Source organism: Barbatula barbatula (assembly GCF_947034865.1).
Source record: "Barbatula barbatula genome assembly, chromosome: 12".
Lineage (NCBI taxonomy): Eukaryota > Metazoa > Chordata > Actinopteri > Cypriniformes > Nemacheilidae > Barbatula > Barbatula barbatula.
The window spans coordinates 2,882,720-2,904,121 of NC_136775.1; the positions used below are offsets into that span (position 1 = coordinate 2,882,720).

The following is a 21,402-nucleotide window of genomic DNA, read 5'->3' on the forward strand; positions in this document are numbered from 1 at the left end:
CAACTATTCCATATAAATATATTACACAATTGTTTGTCACCTTAATGTAAGTTTCAATTCATGTTTAATGATTAGGAAAAGTGTGTGCTGCAAATTATTCTTAAAAAATAATATGAAACAACAACACATTCTAAATTAAGAAATGAGCATGTGTGGGTTTTGTTTATTGCACTCCTGGAATCAGACATATCCAAATAAAGATATCGGATAAAAACACAAACATGAGGCCTAATTGTAAAACAGTCACATTAGATGTATTCATGTATTGATGGATTGACTAATTTATTTAATGGAATAATGTTGTACAAAAATGTCAATGTATAAAGAGAAGACACATCTCTCAATAAAGAGAAAATAAAAAACAAACAGGACTTCACTTCAAACCAAGAAAATAAAAATAAAACATGTCCTAATTACTAAGTACTATAGAAAAAGTAAATCGTATTAGGCTATAGGTAATGGACTTCTTAGAATTAAGGGGGAAAAAATATCAGCTGACATTCTCAGCCAATGAGCACGAAGCTGTGTCGTCAGTCAGTCGTTTCCCATCATGCCTTTGAGTAGCGCAGTCGGTGGAGAGCAACTGCGCTCGACTGCTCAATCCGACACAGCCGCCTCGCTGTCGCGAGAGTTTTTTGGCACACGTCATCATGACGTCAGAGCAAGGCGGACGTAACTCGGACACTTTTCTAACCGGCATGCATCTCACGGCTATTTAAGATGTTAATAGAAAGAAGTTCAACTACAAGTAGAAACAAAAAAGGAGAAATTGGACAACCTTGTCGAACACCACGATGAATTCCAAATCTTTTAGAGGTTCCAAAGCCGAGAATAATAGAGCTATTGATATTTTTGTAAAACATTTCAATTACATTAATGAAATTATCACCAAAGCCAAAGACTTTTAGTGAGTGGATTAGAAAACCATGTTCAATGGTGTCGAAGGCTTTACAAAAATCCAAAAACAAAATGAGAGCCCCTGAATCTATCTGATCAGAGTAGTCTAAAAGGTCAAAAATAAGTCGAATATTATTACTTATATGTCTATCTTTCATAAAGCCTGTTTGAGTTTCATGGATGATTTGACCTAGTCCAGATTTTAATCTTTTAGCATAAACTAGAGCAAGTAATTTGTAATCTATATTTAGTAAAGTGATAGGTCTCCAATTATCTATAATTAGGATATCCTTATCCGCTTTGGGAATCAATGAGATTAAGCCTTGTTTCATAGTTGTACATAACTCCTTTTTTTTAATGCATTCATTAAACATTAAATAAAGTGGATCTTTTAGGATCTCCCAGAAATGTTGGTAAAATTCAGCTGACAATCCATCAGGACCTGGACTTTTATTTTTTTTCATACATTGAATAGCTAACTTTAATTCTTCTTTCTTAAGTACAGAGTCACACAAGCTTTGGAAGTTATTATTAATCAAAGGAATATAATCTTTAATCTTATCCGTAAATGATTTACAAGTTTCATAATTAAAATCAGACTGATAAATTTTTTCATAAAAGGAGCTAACGAAGTCTGAAATGATCTTAGGATCCTTGCAAAGGGTGTTGTTAATACTTAATGCTTTCTATTAACATCTTAAATAGCCAAAGCATCATGGGTCTGAGAATATTTGATAGAGAAATCAGAATTTCTCAATTGGCAGATGATACTACCTTATTTCTTAAAGATAAACATCAAGTTAAAATAGCTCTAGATCTTATTTCTAGGTTTTCTAAATCATCTGGGCTAATGTTAAATATTAATAAGTGTGAAATACTATTTCTTCATCATTCTTTAGACTTATCAGTGGAAAATATACCGGTAATGGAATCTGTGAAATATCTTGGTATTCATATATCTAAAAATAAACAGTCATGTGATCAGTTGAACTTTATCTCTAAAATTAAGAAAACTAAAAATATTTTGAATAATTGGCTACAAAGAGATCTTAGTATTTTTGGAAGAGTCTTATTAGCCAAAGCTGAGGGTCTTTCTAGACTTGTTTATCCTGCTCTCTCTCTGTTTGTGGGTGCTGATGTTTCCAAGGAAATCAATAAGATTTTCTTTGACTTTATCTGGAAGAATAAGACTCATAAATTGAAAAAGGATATTATGTCTGGCAGAAGGGTGGATGGTGGTTTAGAAATGTTAGATTTTTTAGACATCAATAACACTTTTAAACTTAAATGGTTAAAAAATTGCCAAAAGAAAGAACACTCGTTATGGTTCTTTATTCCACAGTGCATTTTTAAAGCAGTTGGAGGCTTATCTTTTCTATTACGTTGTAATTTTTTGCCTGGGAAATTACCAGTTAAAATATCCAATTTTCACCAGCAAGTCTTATTGGCTTGGAAGATTTGTTTTCAACATAACTTTTCCCCACACAAAGCGCTTTTATGGAATAACTGTCTTATAACCTCTAGAAATAAATCTTTATTTTTTCCCAATTGGGTTGACAAAAACATACACTTTGTTATGGATTTATTTGATGGAAATGGAGAAATCTTATCTTATGAAGACTTTCTTTATACTTTCAACTTTCCTGTTCCCTTTAAAGAATTTCAGAAGGTTGTGAAAGCCGTTCCAAAAGGATTAATACAGCTAATGAAAAGTCACCTTACTTTTGCGAATAATGATCGACATTTTCCTGATTTGTCCATAGATGGTATCAATCTTTTTTCCTCTTCAGTTAATAATAAAAAAATCCGATTATTTCTTCAATCCAAACGTAAAATTTCCCCTAGAGGAAAACCTTTTTGGAATGCTCAGATCCAAGATATTGATTGGAAACTTGCTTGGTTGTTCCCATATAAATTCTGTATAAATAACAAAGTTAGAGAAGTGCATTTTAAAATTCTACACAAAATTTACCCTTGCAATTTATCTTTATCTAAATTTATGGACATTGGTGATACGTGTTCTTTTTGTAATATGCAGGAGGAAAACTTGGCCCATTTATTTTATAACTGTCCTGTAACCCTTAAATTCTGGTCTGACGTAAGCTCCTTTTTATTTGTCCATAAAAATATTGTTTATATGTTATCTCTTAAAGATATTATATGTTCATATACCAATGAATGTAAAATGTTTGTTTATGTGGTGAATTTCTATATTTTACATGGCAAATATTATATTCATAAACAAAAGTTTGCAAAATCTGCACTTAACTGCAATTTATTTATGTTAGAAATGGAGAACTTAAGAAAATCTCTTTTGCTTATAAACAACCAAAAAAATGTAAAGTTGTTAAAATTTATACAGACGTTTTTTTCAATTTAATATCCCGTCTAATTTTATGAATGGTCTTTTGTTTAAATATGTTTATATATATATAATTTGTTTTGTGGATATAGAATGTGTCCATAGGAAAGAGGATAATACTTGCTGTTATTTTCTGTATTTCTTTATTTATTTTTTCTTTATTATTTTTATTTTTTATCAATCTTTTTTTTTTCCCTCTTTGTGTGATATGTATAATATTGCTTCTTAAATTTAATAAAAAAAAAATAAAAAAAATAAATAAAAAAAATGCATCTCACGGTGATCACCGGTGATCGGTTCTGCGCAGATTTTGTTCATCTCAAACAAGCCTATTGTCTCCATCATCATCATCATCATCATCATCAATTATTGCTTAATTTTAAGGGTTGCCAATTGGCTTAATTGGCTGTGGGAGTAAAAACGGTGTTTTAAATGATACGAATATAGTCCATCATATGATCCATCCTCGAGCCATATTTACATTTGACTATTTTCTGTTTTTCCTGAGTCCCCATGCTCTTGATTTTGCTTTCAGAGACAGCACACCAAAATGTCTTCAAGCAGCTTTTCTGCTTTTATTTATATTACCGTACGTAGTAATAAGAGCCGTCAACTCTGTTGTTGATGTCATATTACCGCAATGATGATTTTTAACGCGCACGCTAATTTGACTGCAGCCAGAAATTTGCTCCAAATCTGCCAACAATAAGTAAAAAGTTGCCAAGCTCAACACGAACGAGCCCCGTTCTGACAGAATTAAATCATATGAGCAGTGTGGTTGCTATGGCATATTCTCGTCGGTCTATTATTTGCGTGAGATTTATTTGGGCAGAGAGTGAGCGAGAAAGCGCGTCATGACGTGTCAAACTGTTTGCGCCTTGTTGATGCGGCGCAGCAAGATCCGACAGATGGTGACACGATAGTATCGCGAGAGTGATGCGAAAGATCACTTTTTGTGTTTTTTGGACTCGTTCTCGCGGTATTTTGATGTCATCCGCCGCATCAAGTCGAACAAGCCGACCGGGTTCGCTCCAACTCCCTCTGTAGTCATTCCAGAACATTGCGAAACGTTTCAATAGCATCTGGCTGCAGACAAGATGCACTGTCAGACACATGCACGCTCAGCCGCGCATGCGCACTCGTCACATGCACGCTCAGCCGCACATGCGCACTCGTCACATGCACGCTCAGCCGCACATGCGCACTCGTCACATGCACGCTCTAATGTGGTGAACTGTAAGATTCATTAATAAAATGTAAAGGTTACTGCTTTTTAAGAGTACCGTGAATACTGGTGGTTCAGGTCAAGGCCAGGTATTTATTATAATTATAGCTGAAATACATTGCTGAACATCTACACTAATAATGAAAATACATTACTAAATAAAACCTTTTCTTGTACACGTATTCTTCCGGCCTAAAATTATAAACAAACACACATATATACATAAATGACTCATTCTACAATAAAAAGGTGCTTGTTAATCAATGGTTTAATGATAAAGTTTTATTATGTAGACATACTATATATAGGCCTATATATATATATAAAGAGCAGGATGGCTCACATCTGTTTTTTGCGAAATAGAGGCTTCCATATCAGTTTTCAATGCATATGTTGCATAAAATCATAACACAAAACAAAAAATGGACAACCCTGTTCAATTTTGTACTCGACAAAAGACTCTAAGATGCATTTTGTCCACCACATTCTATAAAAATGTTTGCATGTCCTGCATAAAAACAAACATCAGAGGCTTTACACTATCATGTTCTATGAAATGTGTACTGAAGAACTGTTCCAAGGCCTCTGCAGCTTCATCATCCTCCATGAACTGAGCCAAGAAGATTCCCAGAGAGTCAGTTGTGATCAGAAGGTTGCTGGTTCAAATCTCAGTGCCAGAAGGTCATGACTGAAGGGCCCTTGAGCAAGGCACCTAACCCCTGATTGCTCTGCAGTAATGTGCCACTGTAAAAAAATAAATAATTACTTGTAAGTCGCTTTGGATAAAAGCGTCTGCCAAATGAATAAATGTAATGTAAATGTTCACCAAGCACCACTGACTGGCAGTTTTAAGATCCGTCATGACACGTTCATGACACAACAATGTAGAAGATGATAAATAAAAATATGCTGAACAATAATGGCCACAACCTCTCTAACAAAACCTACTTTTCGTGGAGACTGAACCACCTGCTTCTCAGATGAAAAGATTGGTTTCATCTACCTAAAAAGCAAATATTAATTTTAGTTACCTTTAGGACTACCTTTTTAAGGTTACTGGTACTTTTCCTGAGGAGTTACCTGAGAAGTTACCTGTCCGTCAAAATGCTCTTCCTGTAAGGGGAGAAAATACAGCCCATGTTTACCAAGTTAGTCATGACAACATGCCATTCTTTACCTTATGATTAGTCTATGCTTTTACCTGAGAGATTTATTCCAACTAACGTTTTGCAACCTAAATACAGGCTGCTAATCACCTCTCAGGAAGGCTTTGGACTCCTCTGTATAGTGGGCAAACAATTTTACATGCCTGGAAAATAGTGATTGAATGTTAGATAATTCCTTTCTCATAAAAGCTTTAAATATTCAAAATACAAACAATTCCATACCGGTCCAGTCCAAAGTTCTCCATTAACATGACGCACCACCATTTCCTCAGCTCTACCATGTTCTGCTGCTCAAAACATAAAAGTCAATGCCCTTTGTCTAAAAAAAAGTCTCAAAGTTATTGAAAACTGTACTAATACTTACAATTGTGTAGTCAAATGGGGCATCCAGCACAATGTACAATGCAAACTATAAATGAAAGAGACGTCAGTATTATGGCAAAACAATATAATATTAACTACAAACATAATGTAGGCCTACTTACCATCAACATAAACACACCACAGTCGTTGCCATATGATTGTACTGGAAAACCCTTAAATATAATGAAAGGAGGGAATAAGCAAAATTTCAAAGAAAGATAGATACATAAGACTTAAAGAGATGGATGGGATAGATAAATGGACGATAGGATACAATTTAGATAGATAGATTTGAATAGACAGACAGATATATGGATGGATAGATAGCCAACCTTTCAGTCCATTTTACGGGTTTTAACCTATGTGCAATGCCCCTGTCAAAAATGCAAAAAACAAATACGTAAATAATAATTGATGTGTAGAAATATAAGGCTGTACAAGCTTATACTGTATGCACAAGGTTATTGAATATATAAATAATCCGAATCATCTGAATATTTCGTTTTCAAGCAACTCTACAAAATTAATTTAGATAACGTTAGTTCTTCAATAAATTACTGTATGAAGAACAGGTATCGTTACCCAAGTATCATAGATGCGATAGATCTGGTATCATTATAAGGATTAAGTTAGTTTTCGAAAACAACATCTTAGATGTAAAAGTATTGTTTTAATATATATCTAATACTGTATGAATGAAATCAATATACTTACAACATTCGTCTGATAATGTTAAAGAACGTTTTCGATTACATGTCAAATAATTCAATAACACTTTTACTTCGACTTAATCTTGTTCGAATTGAATATAGTTAAAACAACACTTTCACTTCGACTTAATATTGTATGAGAATAAATACATTGAATATTGAATAAATATACTTACAATTGGCCTGTAGGTCCATTTGATTCACAAACGTGTCTAACAGTGCATTTGTTGGAGTGCGCATGCGCTGCTGAGACTGCATGTGTTGGAGTGCGCATGCGCCGCTGACAGTGCATCTGGCCTGAGAGTGCATCTGGTCTGCAGACAGACCCTTCTCCAACATTTAGCTCAAATCACGTGGTTTGGTCGCTTTGAAACAATTTGAAGCAACAAAGAGTGTAACAACTTGACGGATTGAAGTTGTCTTGTGGTGAGTTTATTTGATATTTGACAATTAAATGTTACCGCGAATCTTACGTAATGAAATGTAACATTTCTCAGAATAAACATCGAGTCTGACCGAAATCGCTACCATTTTCTAGCTCAGCAGACAGTAACTGTGGCAAGACAATCGTTCTACGTACTTTCCTGTTGTCAAACTTCTGTTTAAATAACAACGAAACATAGTTTAAAACACGTTAAGAAAGCGGAAACTTCACAAGAGTAATGTGATAGCACACTGTCACATTTAATAAGGCCTGGAAAAGTTGGCATGCTCTACATTTGATGTAATTCCAAAGGTTCAAAGCTCTCCAGGTACGAGGATTATCTTATGCATTAGGACAGGTAGTTTTAACAATCGTGCCTTGCTTAAAACATTTGTGTGCATTTTGAAACAACGCAAATGTACTGCTGTATAATATACAACGATGCCAATAATGAACTGATCATTCTTTAACATTAGAAGCAGACAACCGATATATGATCAATATACAGTAGGTATATTTATGTTAATGTAAAGTTCCCTGAAACAAAAGGCAAATTGTGGATAACTGCTTTTATTTGAAAAACATTGACTGCAGAAAACAAGGTAACTACTAGATCTTTTCCCCCTGAAAATCATGCACCAAGCCTACTTTACACTAGTTAATGGTTCTTTGACCTTCAAACTTTTTTGGTATATTTTTTATTTAATAAAAAAATTATAGATGTTCTTCCAGAGCAACCCAGAAAAAAATATTTATAGTCACATGTCTAACAGGTTTCAAGAACATTCAGACCAAAATGGTTTTTCCAGCAATATGTTTTTGTTCATTTATAAATACTTTATCTACACACCATACCTACATCAAAAATGTTTCGCTAATCGCAGTAAGTGAAGTATCGTGACAGAAAGATACTGTACTGTACTGTATATGAACTGTAAACAACTAAATAAGTTTAACCAGAGGAAATTATTTTTTATTTATCAGCTATAACATTAACATTAAGAGATAACATTAAAAGTGACTATTTATGGGTCGATCATTTATCGTGCATCCCTAATTTAAGGTATGTCTGTGCAACTTGTTTTCAGTTGGACAGCTCTTACATTTATTTTATTTTAGGACTAGTCTTATCCCTGTTCGGGAAACCGTCCCTTGTTGTTTGGTTTGTGTTTGGTTTCAACTGCTCAAAAAATCAGTGAATGTAATTATACCAAACAAACCAAAACTCAGTTAAATATACAGTTAGGTTTTATTTATCCTTAAGATTGAACTGTGTTGTTTATAAAAAAGTTTTACGGCAGGTTGTAACTTAAACATTAAAATTACAATATTTAATGTTATTTTATTTATGCCGATCTGTTATATCAAATTGCTTTTTTCAACTGCTTACATATTGCTGAGATAATAGGCCTTCATTTTTATATCAGGCCCGGTTTCACAAACAAGGCTTAAGACTAGTCCCAGACATCAATGAAAGTTTGAGTTGTCTAAACTGAAAATAATGTGCACTGACATACCTTAAAATATGCCAGTGCCATTGCATTGCAGATGCACACCATTAATGTTTTTTAAGGATGCATTTTTATAAAAGCGACTTAAATATCCTAATTCAATTGAGGCATAGTTCTGGCTTAAAGTGATAGATCACCCAAAAATTTTATTCTGTCATCATTTACACACCCTTAGATTGTTCCAAACTTGTATAAATGTATTTATTCTGCTAAACACAAAGGCAGATATTTGGAAGAATGTGAGTAACTGAGCAGGTCTTATTCCCCATTTACTGCTAAACTAGGGAAAAAAATACTATGGGAGTCAATGGGGTATGAGATCTGCTCAGTTATAGACGTTCTTCCAAATATCTTCCTCTGTGTTTCGCAGAACAAAGAAATGTATACAGGTTTGTAACAATCTGAGGGTAAATTAAAAATTTTGAGTGAACTATCCCTTTAAGCTAGGCCTTGTCAATGAAACCGGACCATATTATATTAGTATATTTAGTATATTAGTTTCCCTGTTTCGTTTGGCTTGAACTTGTTCTCTGTGCTGTTTAGGTAAATTCAGATTCAGGTAAATGTACTATGCTTGTTTCTCCTCTAAAACTTGTTATGTGTGCACTGTGTTCTGTTAGGATGGTGATATGTTACTTTTTTCTTTTTTTATTAGCCATTTTCAGCTGTGTGAAGGTTGAACTCCATCACTTCTATCCACCCAGAGCTTCAAGATGTCTCTGACAATGTCTCAAGGTGACGGTGTGACTGTCATCACTGTCACCACAGACCCAGAGAGCAAATGGCCACTTCTGTGTCAGATTCTGGGTACCTTGTGCTACAGTCCAGTGTGTTCTGTAGCTCACAAGCTAAAAGGAAAGCTGACTGAAACTCAGACAACTTTTGGGGTGAGTTTCTATACTGCCCAGCATCCATAGAGGAATAAAAGGCACTGCAATGCATCTTCAGCATTTGATATATTCACAATACAGCAAAAGCTCTTCTACGTTATGCTTAAAAAAGATGCATTTGTGAATTGTAAACATTAGTAAAAATGATTTTACTTATTGTCTTATTTTGTAGGTTGTACAGATGATAATGGGAATCATCAATATTGTGTTGGGGATTCTACTTGCAAGTTTAGGAGTATATAGTTTCACGATGGACTGTAATGTACCCTTTTGGCTTGGTGGTATGGTAAGCTCAATCTCATTCTTCTCAATAATAAAAAATAAAGTTTCCTAAAAGGTCCTGCTGTAAGGTTCATGAAGAACTTTTCTGTTGCACCCAAAGTACTAAGAACATATTACTGAAGGTTTTATCTGGGGTCCAAAAATGGCCTTGCTGCCAAGAACACTTTTTAGTATGTTTATTTTATATAGTGCATATAGTGAATCTATTCAAGACATGGCTGTCAAACATCTCATGTGCACATGTTCTTTTCACGTTTTAATTTGTTTGCTTTGTAGTTACTTGCAGTTGGAATGGTGTGTATTCTTGCTGCTAAGTTTCCCAGTCCTTGTCTTGTAAGTGTGCATCAAAACCATAACTTACATTTTGATCGTAACTTTTAACTTTCGACTTTGTTTTTCAAGCATAATCAGTTTATATTTATTTGTGTGTTACAGCTGGTCATCGCAGTGATTTTAAACATTGTAAGTGCTGGTCTGGCAATTGCCGGTGTTGTGCTGTATTCAGTGGATATTGCAGTGGGCAGCTATCAGGGGTGTAGTGACTATTACTATGCAACACCCTCTCCTGAACGGAGAAGCAACACAGAAATCTGTCACTACTACAAGCATCTCAATCAGGTGATATTCTTTGTTTGTTTGTTTTATTCAGATTTCACTACAACCAAACATCCAACTTATATATTTGTACTCATACTAAGTTACCGTTGTTGTCCTTTTGTCTGTTGACACTGATGTTTTTCCTACTGTAGATAATCCTCGGAGGTCTGGATATTATGATGATAGTTTTTGCAGTTCTTCAGCTCTGTGTAGCCATCAGTTTCTGTGTTCTGACTCTGAAAGCTTTGTGCAAGAAGAGTGGGACTGCAAAGGTAATACATTATTAAAACAATACCGAAACTAAACATATCCTCTGGGATGATTACAATTCCATTCGTGTATGTTTGTGGTTTTACAGTCTGTGGAGGACCCACAACTTTACAAGCCACTCCTGGAAGATGCCGCTGCCAATCCTGCATGTTAGAGAGACACAATGAGCATGGAAAAGAAAGCAATGTATTGCAACACATTAATCAAGTTACATGTTTATTCTTTGTTGGATAAGTTGCAGTGGTTCTTAAAGAAAACACTAGAGCACTTTGGTGACACCCCTTTTCCTTTTATATAACACCTATGTAGAAAAAAAAAAATATTCGGTAAAAGAGTAGATCAGTGCTCTCACTTTTCACAGCTGACCTTAAATGTAAATGAAAGTAGATTTTAGCTTGCGACAACTTTATTTTCTATATACTGTCGTTCTGTATATATTTACTATCAAGCATGCCTTAATGTATCCTGGTGTGGATATAATAATCAAGCTTTTATCCTTTACAACGTGTAAAGATTGATTTTCTGTGGTTACATCATTGTTCCTCTAGGTGGGGCTAAGATCCTCAAGTATTATAAATCTTATCAACTTGTTGCCATTGAGAAAGCAAAACAGAGCCACTAGTCAGGTCCCAGACATTTCTTTTCATACCAGCATGACATACATGGTTATATTTTACATGTGGAAGTAAAACCAAACATGTTCTTTATGTTTGGGTTTATTGACCATAAGTAAGGAATAAGTTCCAGCTCCTCATCTCTCAAGCCCCAATGTGATGCACTTATTTTTTATGATTCTATGTTATCCTTATTACACACATGCTTACCAAATAAATAGATTGAGAATATATTACATGGATGTGAAATCATTTTATATGACAAGAAATTGTTTAGAAATACAAGATGTACAATTGAACAATCTGGAAGCATTGAAGTAAAAAAAAACTTGCAACAGCAGAGACCAATCAGAATCAAGTATTCTGGAGAGCCTGTAGTACAAACAGTTGATGATAATCTCAAAATGAAGTCTGTTCAACATACTTAAATGATTGACAAGTCTGGATTAAACGGCATGAAAATCAAGAGTTGTTGGGCATGTTAATATACCAGTAACACACCTCCACGCTGATATGCATCAATGTGTTTCGTTACTGGTAATTTAGGTGTCTTTAGATGTCAAGGTAGTTTTTTATGATTCAGTAAAATGACCTCACATGTCTCTTAAAAACAGAAGTCAGCAAACGTCAGAGCTTCAGAATCCAGTGTTTTCATATTGTAAATGCGGAGTGTACTAAAGTCGAAGAAAAATAAAGAGACCATTCCCAATTTCCCTTTAACCAGCATTTCTATGTATTGCGGTCGTTCCAGACAAAAACAAACCTCAGGAGTGACATAAAGTCATCCAACAGCAATGTGAAAGATTGGACAGCATGACAAAACACATGTAAACTGTGATAAAAATCAAGGTTAAATCCATATAAAAAGAACTTTTCTGTTGTATAACTTACTTCTCTGCAGTATTTGTGAACTGTAATAACACAGAACGTCTTTTCACCTGTTTCTCCTGTTGTTATTTTCTGCAAATTGTTATTTGGAATTTGTGAGAAATATTTGTCGTAGTTCACAGAATAGAATAGTATAATTTTACCTAAACAAAACAGTAAATTGTTTTTATTTTTATTTTTTGCATTACAAAATGGTAAGTATGGTATGAAGTAAGGCATATATTGCTTGAGACAAGAAGAGTAATACGGTCTGCTACTAAAAACATGATGTGTTATATTGTGCTTATGACTTTGTTTCAATCATTTTGCATCCATTAGAACTAAGAGACTTGGATGTACAAACAGTAACCCATTAAAATTATTGTTTATGATGCCAGCTGACAATTTAGACGCTACAAATGTTACATTGTTTGAACAAAAAACGTTATTTGCATACTCTGCATGTTTTTCCTAACCGGATGACATGCTTACCACTTTTACTTCATTTACAGCTGTCTTTTAATATCACATTTTCTGATGCCGGGATTATATTAGGGGATTAATATGGTTTATGTCCTCTGAAATTGTGTTATTTAAACAGTGCAGCGCTTTTTAAGATTTATATAGAGAAACTATTTATTGTTTGTTGATTTAAAGTCTTTTAGCCTTTCTGTTCATCAGAACCAGGCTTATTGGCCTGTGTTGGTACACAGAGGAGTTTTTCATCAGTTTTGAATGGGAATAGACGGATAGTTTATTCAATGTCAGTTTACATATTATTATTAAAAGCAGAGTTCAGGTGAAAGATGGTCTGGAAGGATGGTCTTGATGTTTTGCGGCATTGTTTTACTTTATATCTAGCCTAAAAATGGTTTTATAAAAATATCGTTTTTATAGTTTTGGTCTTCAATATTTGTATGTGTAGATATGTTTACCTTTGATTAGACTCTTACTTTATTTTTTTATATTTAATGTATTTTCTATATGGTAGAGTTGGTATAAACCAATGACATCACCAATGAACCAAGAAAACCAGACTTTGTGTTTAAGCACATGATACTGGTTTTCTAATGAGTTTATTCATGTTCTAATCTTAAAAACAAGAGCCTTGTGAAGAACTAGGCTTTATATCTATGTAGACATTTGTGGTGGCCTCACTCAGCATGTTAAACCAGGAAAAACCTCACCCTATGGAAGTTTTTCCATGTCTGCGTCAAATCCTGTTGGATGAGCCAGTGCATCATCGAAGCCACTCACCTTCTTACCATTTATTAGATTTTTTTCAGATGGAATTGCTCCGAAATGAAATTATTTCAACAGAGACCGCTTAAGGGAAGAAATAAGGTAACACTGAGCCGAGCGAAACCGCCCCGATGCACGTGATGTTTTTCTGCGTTCCTAAGGTCACCTGATGGGGCCGGACTCAATGCGAGGCTCTGTGGTCAAATCATATTCATGGAAAAGTCATTTTGGACCGATTAAAAAGGATCTAATACGGGAGTGTATGTCCATCTCTTTCCTAAAGCCAGCTGTGCATTTTGAGCACATTTCTCTGACTGGTTGGCCTGATTTCTAGAACTCTGCTAATAAGTCTATTTTCATCTTAAATGGAAAAAAGATGAAAGATCAAGATGACTTATCTTAGTTGACTACAATAAACCCTAGACATCCCTTGTCTCTTGCCATTCTGTTGCGTTTAGCCAACGTCCAGAAGTGAGGCCATGTGTCCTCAGCCAATGAGGCCATTGACAAAACTACTGCACATTGCTTTTTTGGAAAAACAATTATGGCTTGAAAACAAGTAGTTCACACTTATACAAGACTGTGCTGATCAAATAAGGCCAAAAACGTGTTAGCAGGAACTGATGACTCATCTTGCACTACATACATTTCATCCTAAAAAGAACAAGAATATCACCTACTGTTAAGGGTTAAATTGGATTTCTTTGGAGGTGGAGAAACCCGAAAATCTGCTGTAGATTACCAGAAATGTGATAGAGAACTACAAGGGGCATGGTCCTTTAAAAGTGGAAGCTGTACCATCAAAGCACTATGGGTACAGGAGGTCGTGATGCAAAACATCATGAGCTACTTTGCAGTCCTCGCATTAGCTTGTTGCTATTCTCACATTATGACACACAAACATTCTACAAGCATAATAATAAATATTACAAACAAATATGAAGTAAAATAATCATTTAAAATTTAAATCACTTTATATTATATTTATATTATTTTAAAAACATATCTGTTGTTCTCTCCTTTATGTTGTAAGGTCCGTGCAGAAAATTGGTGAATGCTCTCAAGAACCTAAATCATTCTGGAAGCTCTTCTGTCCACAATAACAAACGTTGGAACAATTCCTATCTTAAAGCCTTTGTAAAGCTCTGATTTTCCACATACAGTAAATGTTTTGTGTTCAGCTCACAGTCAAATTTGATCTTGTTTGTTTTTGACTGCTGCATTATAGGGTGGATCTTGGGATAATAATAGATCCTTCTGTGGCTCTTGGGCAAAATTACAGGGTATGATGGGTGTTTCATCCACAGTACATTTATTTTTACAGTGAAGCGTCTACAGCGATTTTTAAAAACGTATATCTAATGGCTGATACTTAAACCAGATTTACACATATATAAATCTTGCATATTGCAAATAGCATATGCAAATACAATGTTAAGTATTTTGTAAGAGTCTATGTGAGTCTGTGGTTGATTTTAGTTATTTTAAGTTTGGAAAGGATTTATAGGACACCATATGGTTTGCCGAAGTGTATTACGACGAGTAATAAACAAACCCCTAAGCAGAATGTTTGAGGAATATCAATATACTTCTGTGATATAGATTATCTATGGAAATGTTTCTCTGTTTCTGCGAGCTCGGGTTTTCAGATTTCACCAGAAACAGTCTGTTACAGGATCTTTGAAGTGTCCAAATCAAATAACGTGATGGGCTGATCCTGTATGTCTAGAGAGTGCTTGAAAAATACACAGATATACGCTTCAAAAACAGATTCACTGATTGTTTTATGAAAAAAAAGTATGAAGAAAATGTAGGTTGTGTACTTTATCATGACGGAACTACTGTATGAACAAGACAAAACATTACAGTTTAAAGTTAACATGAAACAGGACACACAATCCATTTTACATTCATATTTGACTTCTGATGTGTTTTTGAACAAAGCAGGATGATCAATCAGAATTTAATATTGTACTACATGTAACCACTTTTCAATCAAAATAATGCAAAACATTAATAGTGGGATAACCTCACCAGACCCCCACTTCATGTTCGCATAGCATGGCGCATGAAAAGATAATGATAAAGTGCACAGATAAGACTCTATATTCTATACAAATATATGATTATTTCAGTTTTTATTTCATGCCGTCTTTAAGAGAAAATCTGCAACCAAGAAGTCCAATTTAACGCCAGGACATAAAGCTAATTTAGATATAGAAAAAGAACTTGTATATCACAGAAAATACTTTGTTCAGTATACATTATTTTGTCACACAAAATTAAAATGAATGTTCGAATGCAGTTTATTGTGTATTTCAAGTTCATTGTGAGGATCAAGCTCATTCAATGACTGACACAGAGGGAATTTTTGGACTATTTCTTCATTATAAGCATGCAGGAAAAATTTATATTATGTGTTTACGACATATTTTAGAACTATTATTATTTAAGGGACAAGCCAAGATGCATGTTAATAAAAATTAAGTTTTGATGATCGATATGTTGATCACTCTGTTTTAAATTATATTATCATGTTTTTATCCATGCTTGACCTCCAAAGCTGTAAACGAACAGTTTTAATATGTCATATGTTTGCTTTGTATATGTCTGATATTGACTATTCTTCAACACTTAGTAAATAATCAGTGTACCAAAACACTACACAACTTTGACTATGGTTAATTTAAGCGTCTTCGGAATCAACTATCCTCGTCTGTAACAGATCAAGGCATATACTGTACATGTATATCACGGAAGTGGAAGCCACGACATAAAAATCAATATTAAAATCAATGCAGCCTTTTCTGAGGGTCATATTTGTTTTCTCAAAATGAGACCTTTAAAGTAACCTGAGATGAACTGGAAAGCTAGACTGTGAGGAAAATATAAATGAGTATCACTTGTGCATTTTCCATGGGCCAACAAAAAAGTAAAAAAAATAGCTTGTTTTGGCAAATTATACAGCAATACAGATGAGTGGGATCGGCTGCCAATATTAAAAGTTAAGACAAAAATGTAACATTCCCAGTAAAGTCTAACAGAATGTCTGTAATGTCTATTTTTTAGTTTTTGTTACAATTTATGTTTTAATTTCTTAATCATTTTGCAACCTATCAAGCATACAATATGTATTTAAATGATAGAAATGGTAAATGTAAATTATGTTATTGACGTATTTTTTATTATTTTTATTTTGCATCACATGCTGTAAATACAGTATGAAAAACGCACATTTAAATTCAGAAAGGCATTTCTGTTTTACATACTGCATTGTCATTTTGCATATTACTTTCTAAATAGAAGATTGCTACCCATTACTTTCATGAATAACAGCCAAATGCAGTATCATTAAAGCAAACTCATACGTTTTCAAGACTCTTTCTATACCATGTACTGTACTGTTCTACCCTTTTCTGTGTTTATCATTTTGTTTTGGTTTCTACCTGTAAAGCTGCTTTGAAACAATGCAACATTGTAAGAAGCACTAGATAAATAAAATTGAATATGACCTGCAAAAAAATCAAACCACCACTAGTTCACAAATATAGAAGGAATCTTCTTGGATAAGTAAAATTTCTTTATTACGCCAAATAATAAAAGTATACAAGTCTTCAGGCAACAGGCTAACTGGCCACAGTGTGAAAGCAGATCTTTTGGCTCTAGTCTTATACTTGTGCTTTGAAAGAAAACGATAGATAGATAGATTTGTATTGTATTTATTTCTTTGTTTATCCCATGCTTAGTACTACAAAAACTGTACATTTACATTTAAGCATTTGGCAGACGCTTTTATCCAAAGCAACTTCCATAGTTTTATCCTATACATTTGTTTCTAAGTGTGTGCAATACCCTGGGATCGAACCCATGACCTTGACGTTGTTAACGCCATGCTCTTACCACTGAGCTACAGGAAAGCCTATCCTAAAGAAATAGTAGTACAAACTCTCAGATGTCGAACATATGTTTTGGCCCTCACATCATAACCACAGAATGGTTTTGTACTGTAAATATTGTGGTTTACTAAAATATCATGTTGCAATGTCATTCTTAAACATCTGTCTAGCTGTTGAGTATGGCATTACTGTTTTCTGCTTGTTTTAAGCCGAATGAAGAAAGACATAAAAGTTCTTGAACTCTCCATAGTACTGTAGTTCATCAGAGAAGCTGCAGGAGAAGGCCAATTCTTTACACGAAGTCTTGACTGTATGCACCACACAATGAGGGATCATCTCAAAGAGCTGTTCAGCCATCGCCGTCATCTCAGGCTTCTTCTGTTCTGACACAAAAGTCTGAATCCGGACTTTATCAATGGGTTCAGGTGATGCGCTGTAGGAGATCACAACATTTGACTTCTCATCCGATGGCACCTGAAACCGACTCTTTCCCGTCAAACACTGAAAGTCTTTCTTGTTGGTGAACAGACCTTTGGGAGAGTTAAAGACACGGACCGACCAGCACACCCAGTCGTATTTATTTTTTAAATGGTCTGTTAACATGTCAGCCAGTTGCTGGTTGGTTTTGTCGCTGTGGTCTCTTACGATGCGTTTGGCTTCCAACTCAGCCTGTGTGGGGAAGCTGTTGATGCAGTCTTCAACAACTACGGTTATTTTAGACTGAACAACTTTCATCTTCTCGCCCCACTCTTGAAGTAACTTCTCCTCATTGCCGTATCCTTCCAGGGCTGCGTGTCCCAGTAAAGCGATCAAACCGATGCAAAACAGTTGCTTGAGCATAGCGCAGAATTCCTCCACCGGCCTGCGGCTCTTCTGCTCATAATTCAGTGTGATCTCCAGCACAGACTCTCCAGAGAAGTTATCCCCTGTTACAGCATTATACAGTTTGTGGAGGTTGTTGTCACCACCTGTCTTCTTGAAGTGTTCCATAAATGTCTTCTTTCTCACCTCCTTGAATTTAGGTTTAGCATTGAGAATGTCCATAAATTTGCGGAACTGGTTGGTCAGGTTCTCTTCCACGGAGAAGTAGCTATTATCTATCCCGCTTTTCTTGATCTCCTCGTTGATCTGCTGGATTTCTTCGGAAACGGCTTCGAGGCAATCTCGTACCTTCTGAAACTGTTCCGCCATGTACACCGCCTCTTTGCTTTCCACGTTATCCAGCGCCAGCTTCACAAGAGGAGCTGCGATGGAGAAAACGGGGAACAGATCTCCAGCGATGCTGGCCACCACTTCGGCACCCTGCTCGAAGACTTCCATCAAGGTCTCCACAACATCCTTCTTTTGTGAAACAAACTTCTGCAGCTGTTCGGCCATCTTTCAAGAGTTAGAGAGCTAAAAATATCTGTTCATTAGAAGATAAACATCATTAGAGAAAATACTGCACTTATACTAAATAACTAAAACTTGTACTTGTCAGACTGTGAAGGGATAGTTCACCAAAAAATGAAAAATTTGTCATTTACTCTCAAAATGTTTCAAACCTTTATACATTTTGTTTATACAGATACTTATATATTTTATACGAATTGTTTTATCATAAAATAGTTTTGAAAGAATGTTTGTAACCAAAAACTAATGGGGCACCACGGACAACTATAGTAGGAAAATCTATGGTAGTCAGTAATTTGGAACAACCTGAAGGTGAGTAAATAAAGACAGATTTTTCATTTGACTATCCCTTTAACACGAAGACCCTGAATTACGAAGAAAACATGTACACTCATTTGTTTTAAGCAACGTTACACATTGATTGCATGTGTGCCTTGTAGACATCTGGTTTACAAAGAATAATGGCCACACGTGCAAATAGTTGGACACACCCATAATTTAAGGCTTTCGTGCCTGGAAATAACAAATGCTGGCCCTCCAGCACAATGTCCAAATACCAAGGGTTTTCTAGTATGACAATACTAGTGCACTTCTAAGTGTGCATGCACATTCAAACCGTAAGTAAACCAAATAACTTTCTTGAGGAATGCCTGGAACAAGAACTTACATGTGTCAGTCCTGGTTTCCTCTAAAGGCTGTAGTGATTGATGTGAATCAAGGTGGGCTCGCTGAAAAAGTCCAAAGAAAAGAAATAAGAAACCACACAACTGCTGTTAGAAAGCAAAAGAGCAACAATAGCTGAACAGTACACGGCAGGTCTATGTACACATGGTAAGAGACGTACAGTATAATGTGTATTTCTGACGACCACACCTATAGATAAACAACCGAGATAGATGCATTCATTCAAATTCAAACAAACACTGAAAGAAATCGCAAACAGTCTTTTTGAACACTCACTCGCTGTAACCACACATCAGAATTGCAATACAAGAGAAAAGCATTTCAATTGGAAATAACCAGACCAGTTCAATCGGAGACGTTTATGTAACATAGCGTAACAAAGCCTTTTTCATAAGGAGTACAAAGTATTTTTGTTCTTTTTGATCTAAAAGCTTTTGCTTTAAAGCCTCTCAGTTGGAAACCTCATTAATTTAGCATTGAGAATACCCTGCTGGTTTGGCACAGTTTTGCTCGTTTTATAACAAATACTGTAAATACGCAGGTGTGAACAGACTTTATAGCTGCGTATTCATGAATATAGTTGTCAAAGTGAATCTTTGTGATGGCATTTCAAACGATAACTTTTAACTTCTGCCATCATTTATTAACCCCGATCTGGTTTAAAATCCTTATTTGACTCGTTCATCCGTGAAACACCAAAAATGTCTCAGTGGTTTTGTGTCCATACAATGGAAGTCAACAGAGCCAAGTGGTGTTTGCTCATCAACATTCTTCCAACTCTCTTATTTTGTGATCTGCAGAAGATGGATTTGGAATATATGAGGGTGTGTAAACGCTGGAAGAAATTTCTTGAGACAGGGCAGCATCTAACACAGAAATGTCGAAAAATATCTACACACACTAACATTCAGGTTCAACTAGCCTAGCAAGAACGTTTTCCAAAGCTCTACAGTAACCATGACAACAAGAGCAGAAAAAACATCCTGTCAGCTTCTCTCTAAACACCCGCATTTATAAAATACTGTCATAAGCTTTTTGTACAACGTTCTTTTTCGGAAATAATCTCTGATGCAAGCAATAATGTTTCCATAACTAAATGTCCAGTCACGACATTAAATCTCACTCCGTCAACAAGTTTCCTCATATACAGCAAGCCCGATGTAGGCCTGTATGCATTTTCTAAACGCTACCTGTTTCAAAGATGTGGCACAATTTCGTGTTTACACTGTTTTGTGAGGTTAACGTAAATTAACAATTATATCAATGCGCCGTCCAAACATACGCATGTAATTCAGTCAGTTTAAGAGACATAAAGTTGTGATACAGACGTAGGCCTCCGACGTAACCACGTGAAGGTAAGTTACGTGCACGTCAAGCCGAAGAAAACGTCTCCCAAAAACGTTTATAATTTACGTTATTTAATTGTATTCAGTTTATATTTTAGACACGAACAGCGCATGTTGTCATAAGAAACACTTCCTGGTTTAGGGCGCAAACGAGTCATCGCTTTTTGACAACAAATACGATTAAAGCGATGGATTTACAGAGACAGAGATGCCTTGCGTAAATAATCGATCAGACTTAGTCGTGTTATTTAAAAAGTATCATAGTCACGAGAAATGTCAGCCGCGAGAACAGGGTCTGAAGAGAAACGCCCTAAAACTTCAGCTCCCGTGAGAGAGAATTGAGACACAGACGACTACATTTAGAGAAGATAGTATAAACCTCGCGAACAAAACTCACCTTGGATCACAAATGGCACAAAAAAAGAAATCAAAACTAATTTGCGCAGATCTGTGTCGAGTAACTTCTGATCACGGGTTCTCCTGTAGCCTATAATCTCTCGACACACCCATCAGATAGAGAAGGAATCCGAAGTATTGGGTTTGGACACTTCTTAACATTTACCATGTTAACTACACTATAGCTTCCGCCCAAATACCAAACTCTATATCATTTCAGCATTTTGTTGATTTTTTATGCCTGATGACAAAATCAAACACATAAATT

General features: G+C 35.2%; 2 protein-coding genes across 3 annotated transcripts; one reads left to right on the plus strand and one right to left on the minus strand.

The window, feature by feature from the left end:
* Window positions 1–4,254: 4,254 nt before the first annotated feature.
* On the plus strand, window positions 4,255–13,073 carry LOC306901748 (uncharacterized protein). Of its 2 annotated transcripts, XM_079469792.1 has the most exons (8): window positions 4,255–4,358; window positions 7,044–7,149; window positions 9,314–9,545; window positions 9,721–9,834; window positions 10,107–10,163; window positions 10,266–10,448; window positions 10,580–10,699; window positions 10,786–13,073. In XM_079469792.1, the coding sequence occupies exons 3-8, from the start codon at window positions 9,372–9,374 to the stop codon at window positions 10,849–10,851; spliced, it is 714 nt and encodes a 237-aa protein (XP_079325918.1). In that variant the 5' UTR covers window positions 4,255–4,358; window positions 7,044–7,149; window positions 9,314–9,371; the 3' UTR covers window positions 10,852–13,073. The 2 variants fall into 2 exon arrangements, with proteins under 2 accessions (XP_079325918.1, XP_079325917.1); XM_079469791.1 differs by lacking the exon at window positions 4,255–4,358 and having other exon boundaries at window positions 7,009–7,149.
* A 3,545-nt stretch (window positions 13,074–16,618) lies between these two features.
* LOC306902185 (protein rapunzel-like) lies at window positions 16,619–21,271 on the minus strand. Its single transcript, XM_079470559.1, has 3 exons — window positions 21,136–21,271; window positions 19,376–19,436; window positions 16,619–18,721 (listed from the first exon to the last, which is right to left on the minus strand). Exon 3 carries the CDS (start codon window positions 18,691–18,693, stop codon window positions 17,521–17,523), a length of 1,173 nt encoding a protein of 390 aa, XP_079326685.1. The 5' UTR covers window positions 18,694–18,721; window positions 19,376–19,436; window positions 21,136–21,271; the 3' UTR covers window positions 16,619–17,520.
* Between the last annotated feature and the right edge of the window lie 131 nt (window positions 21,272–21,402).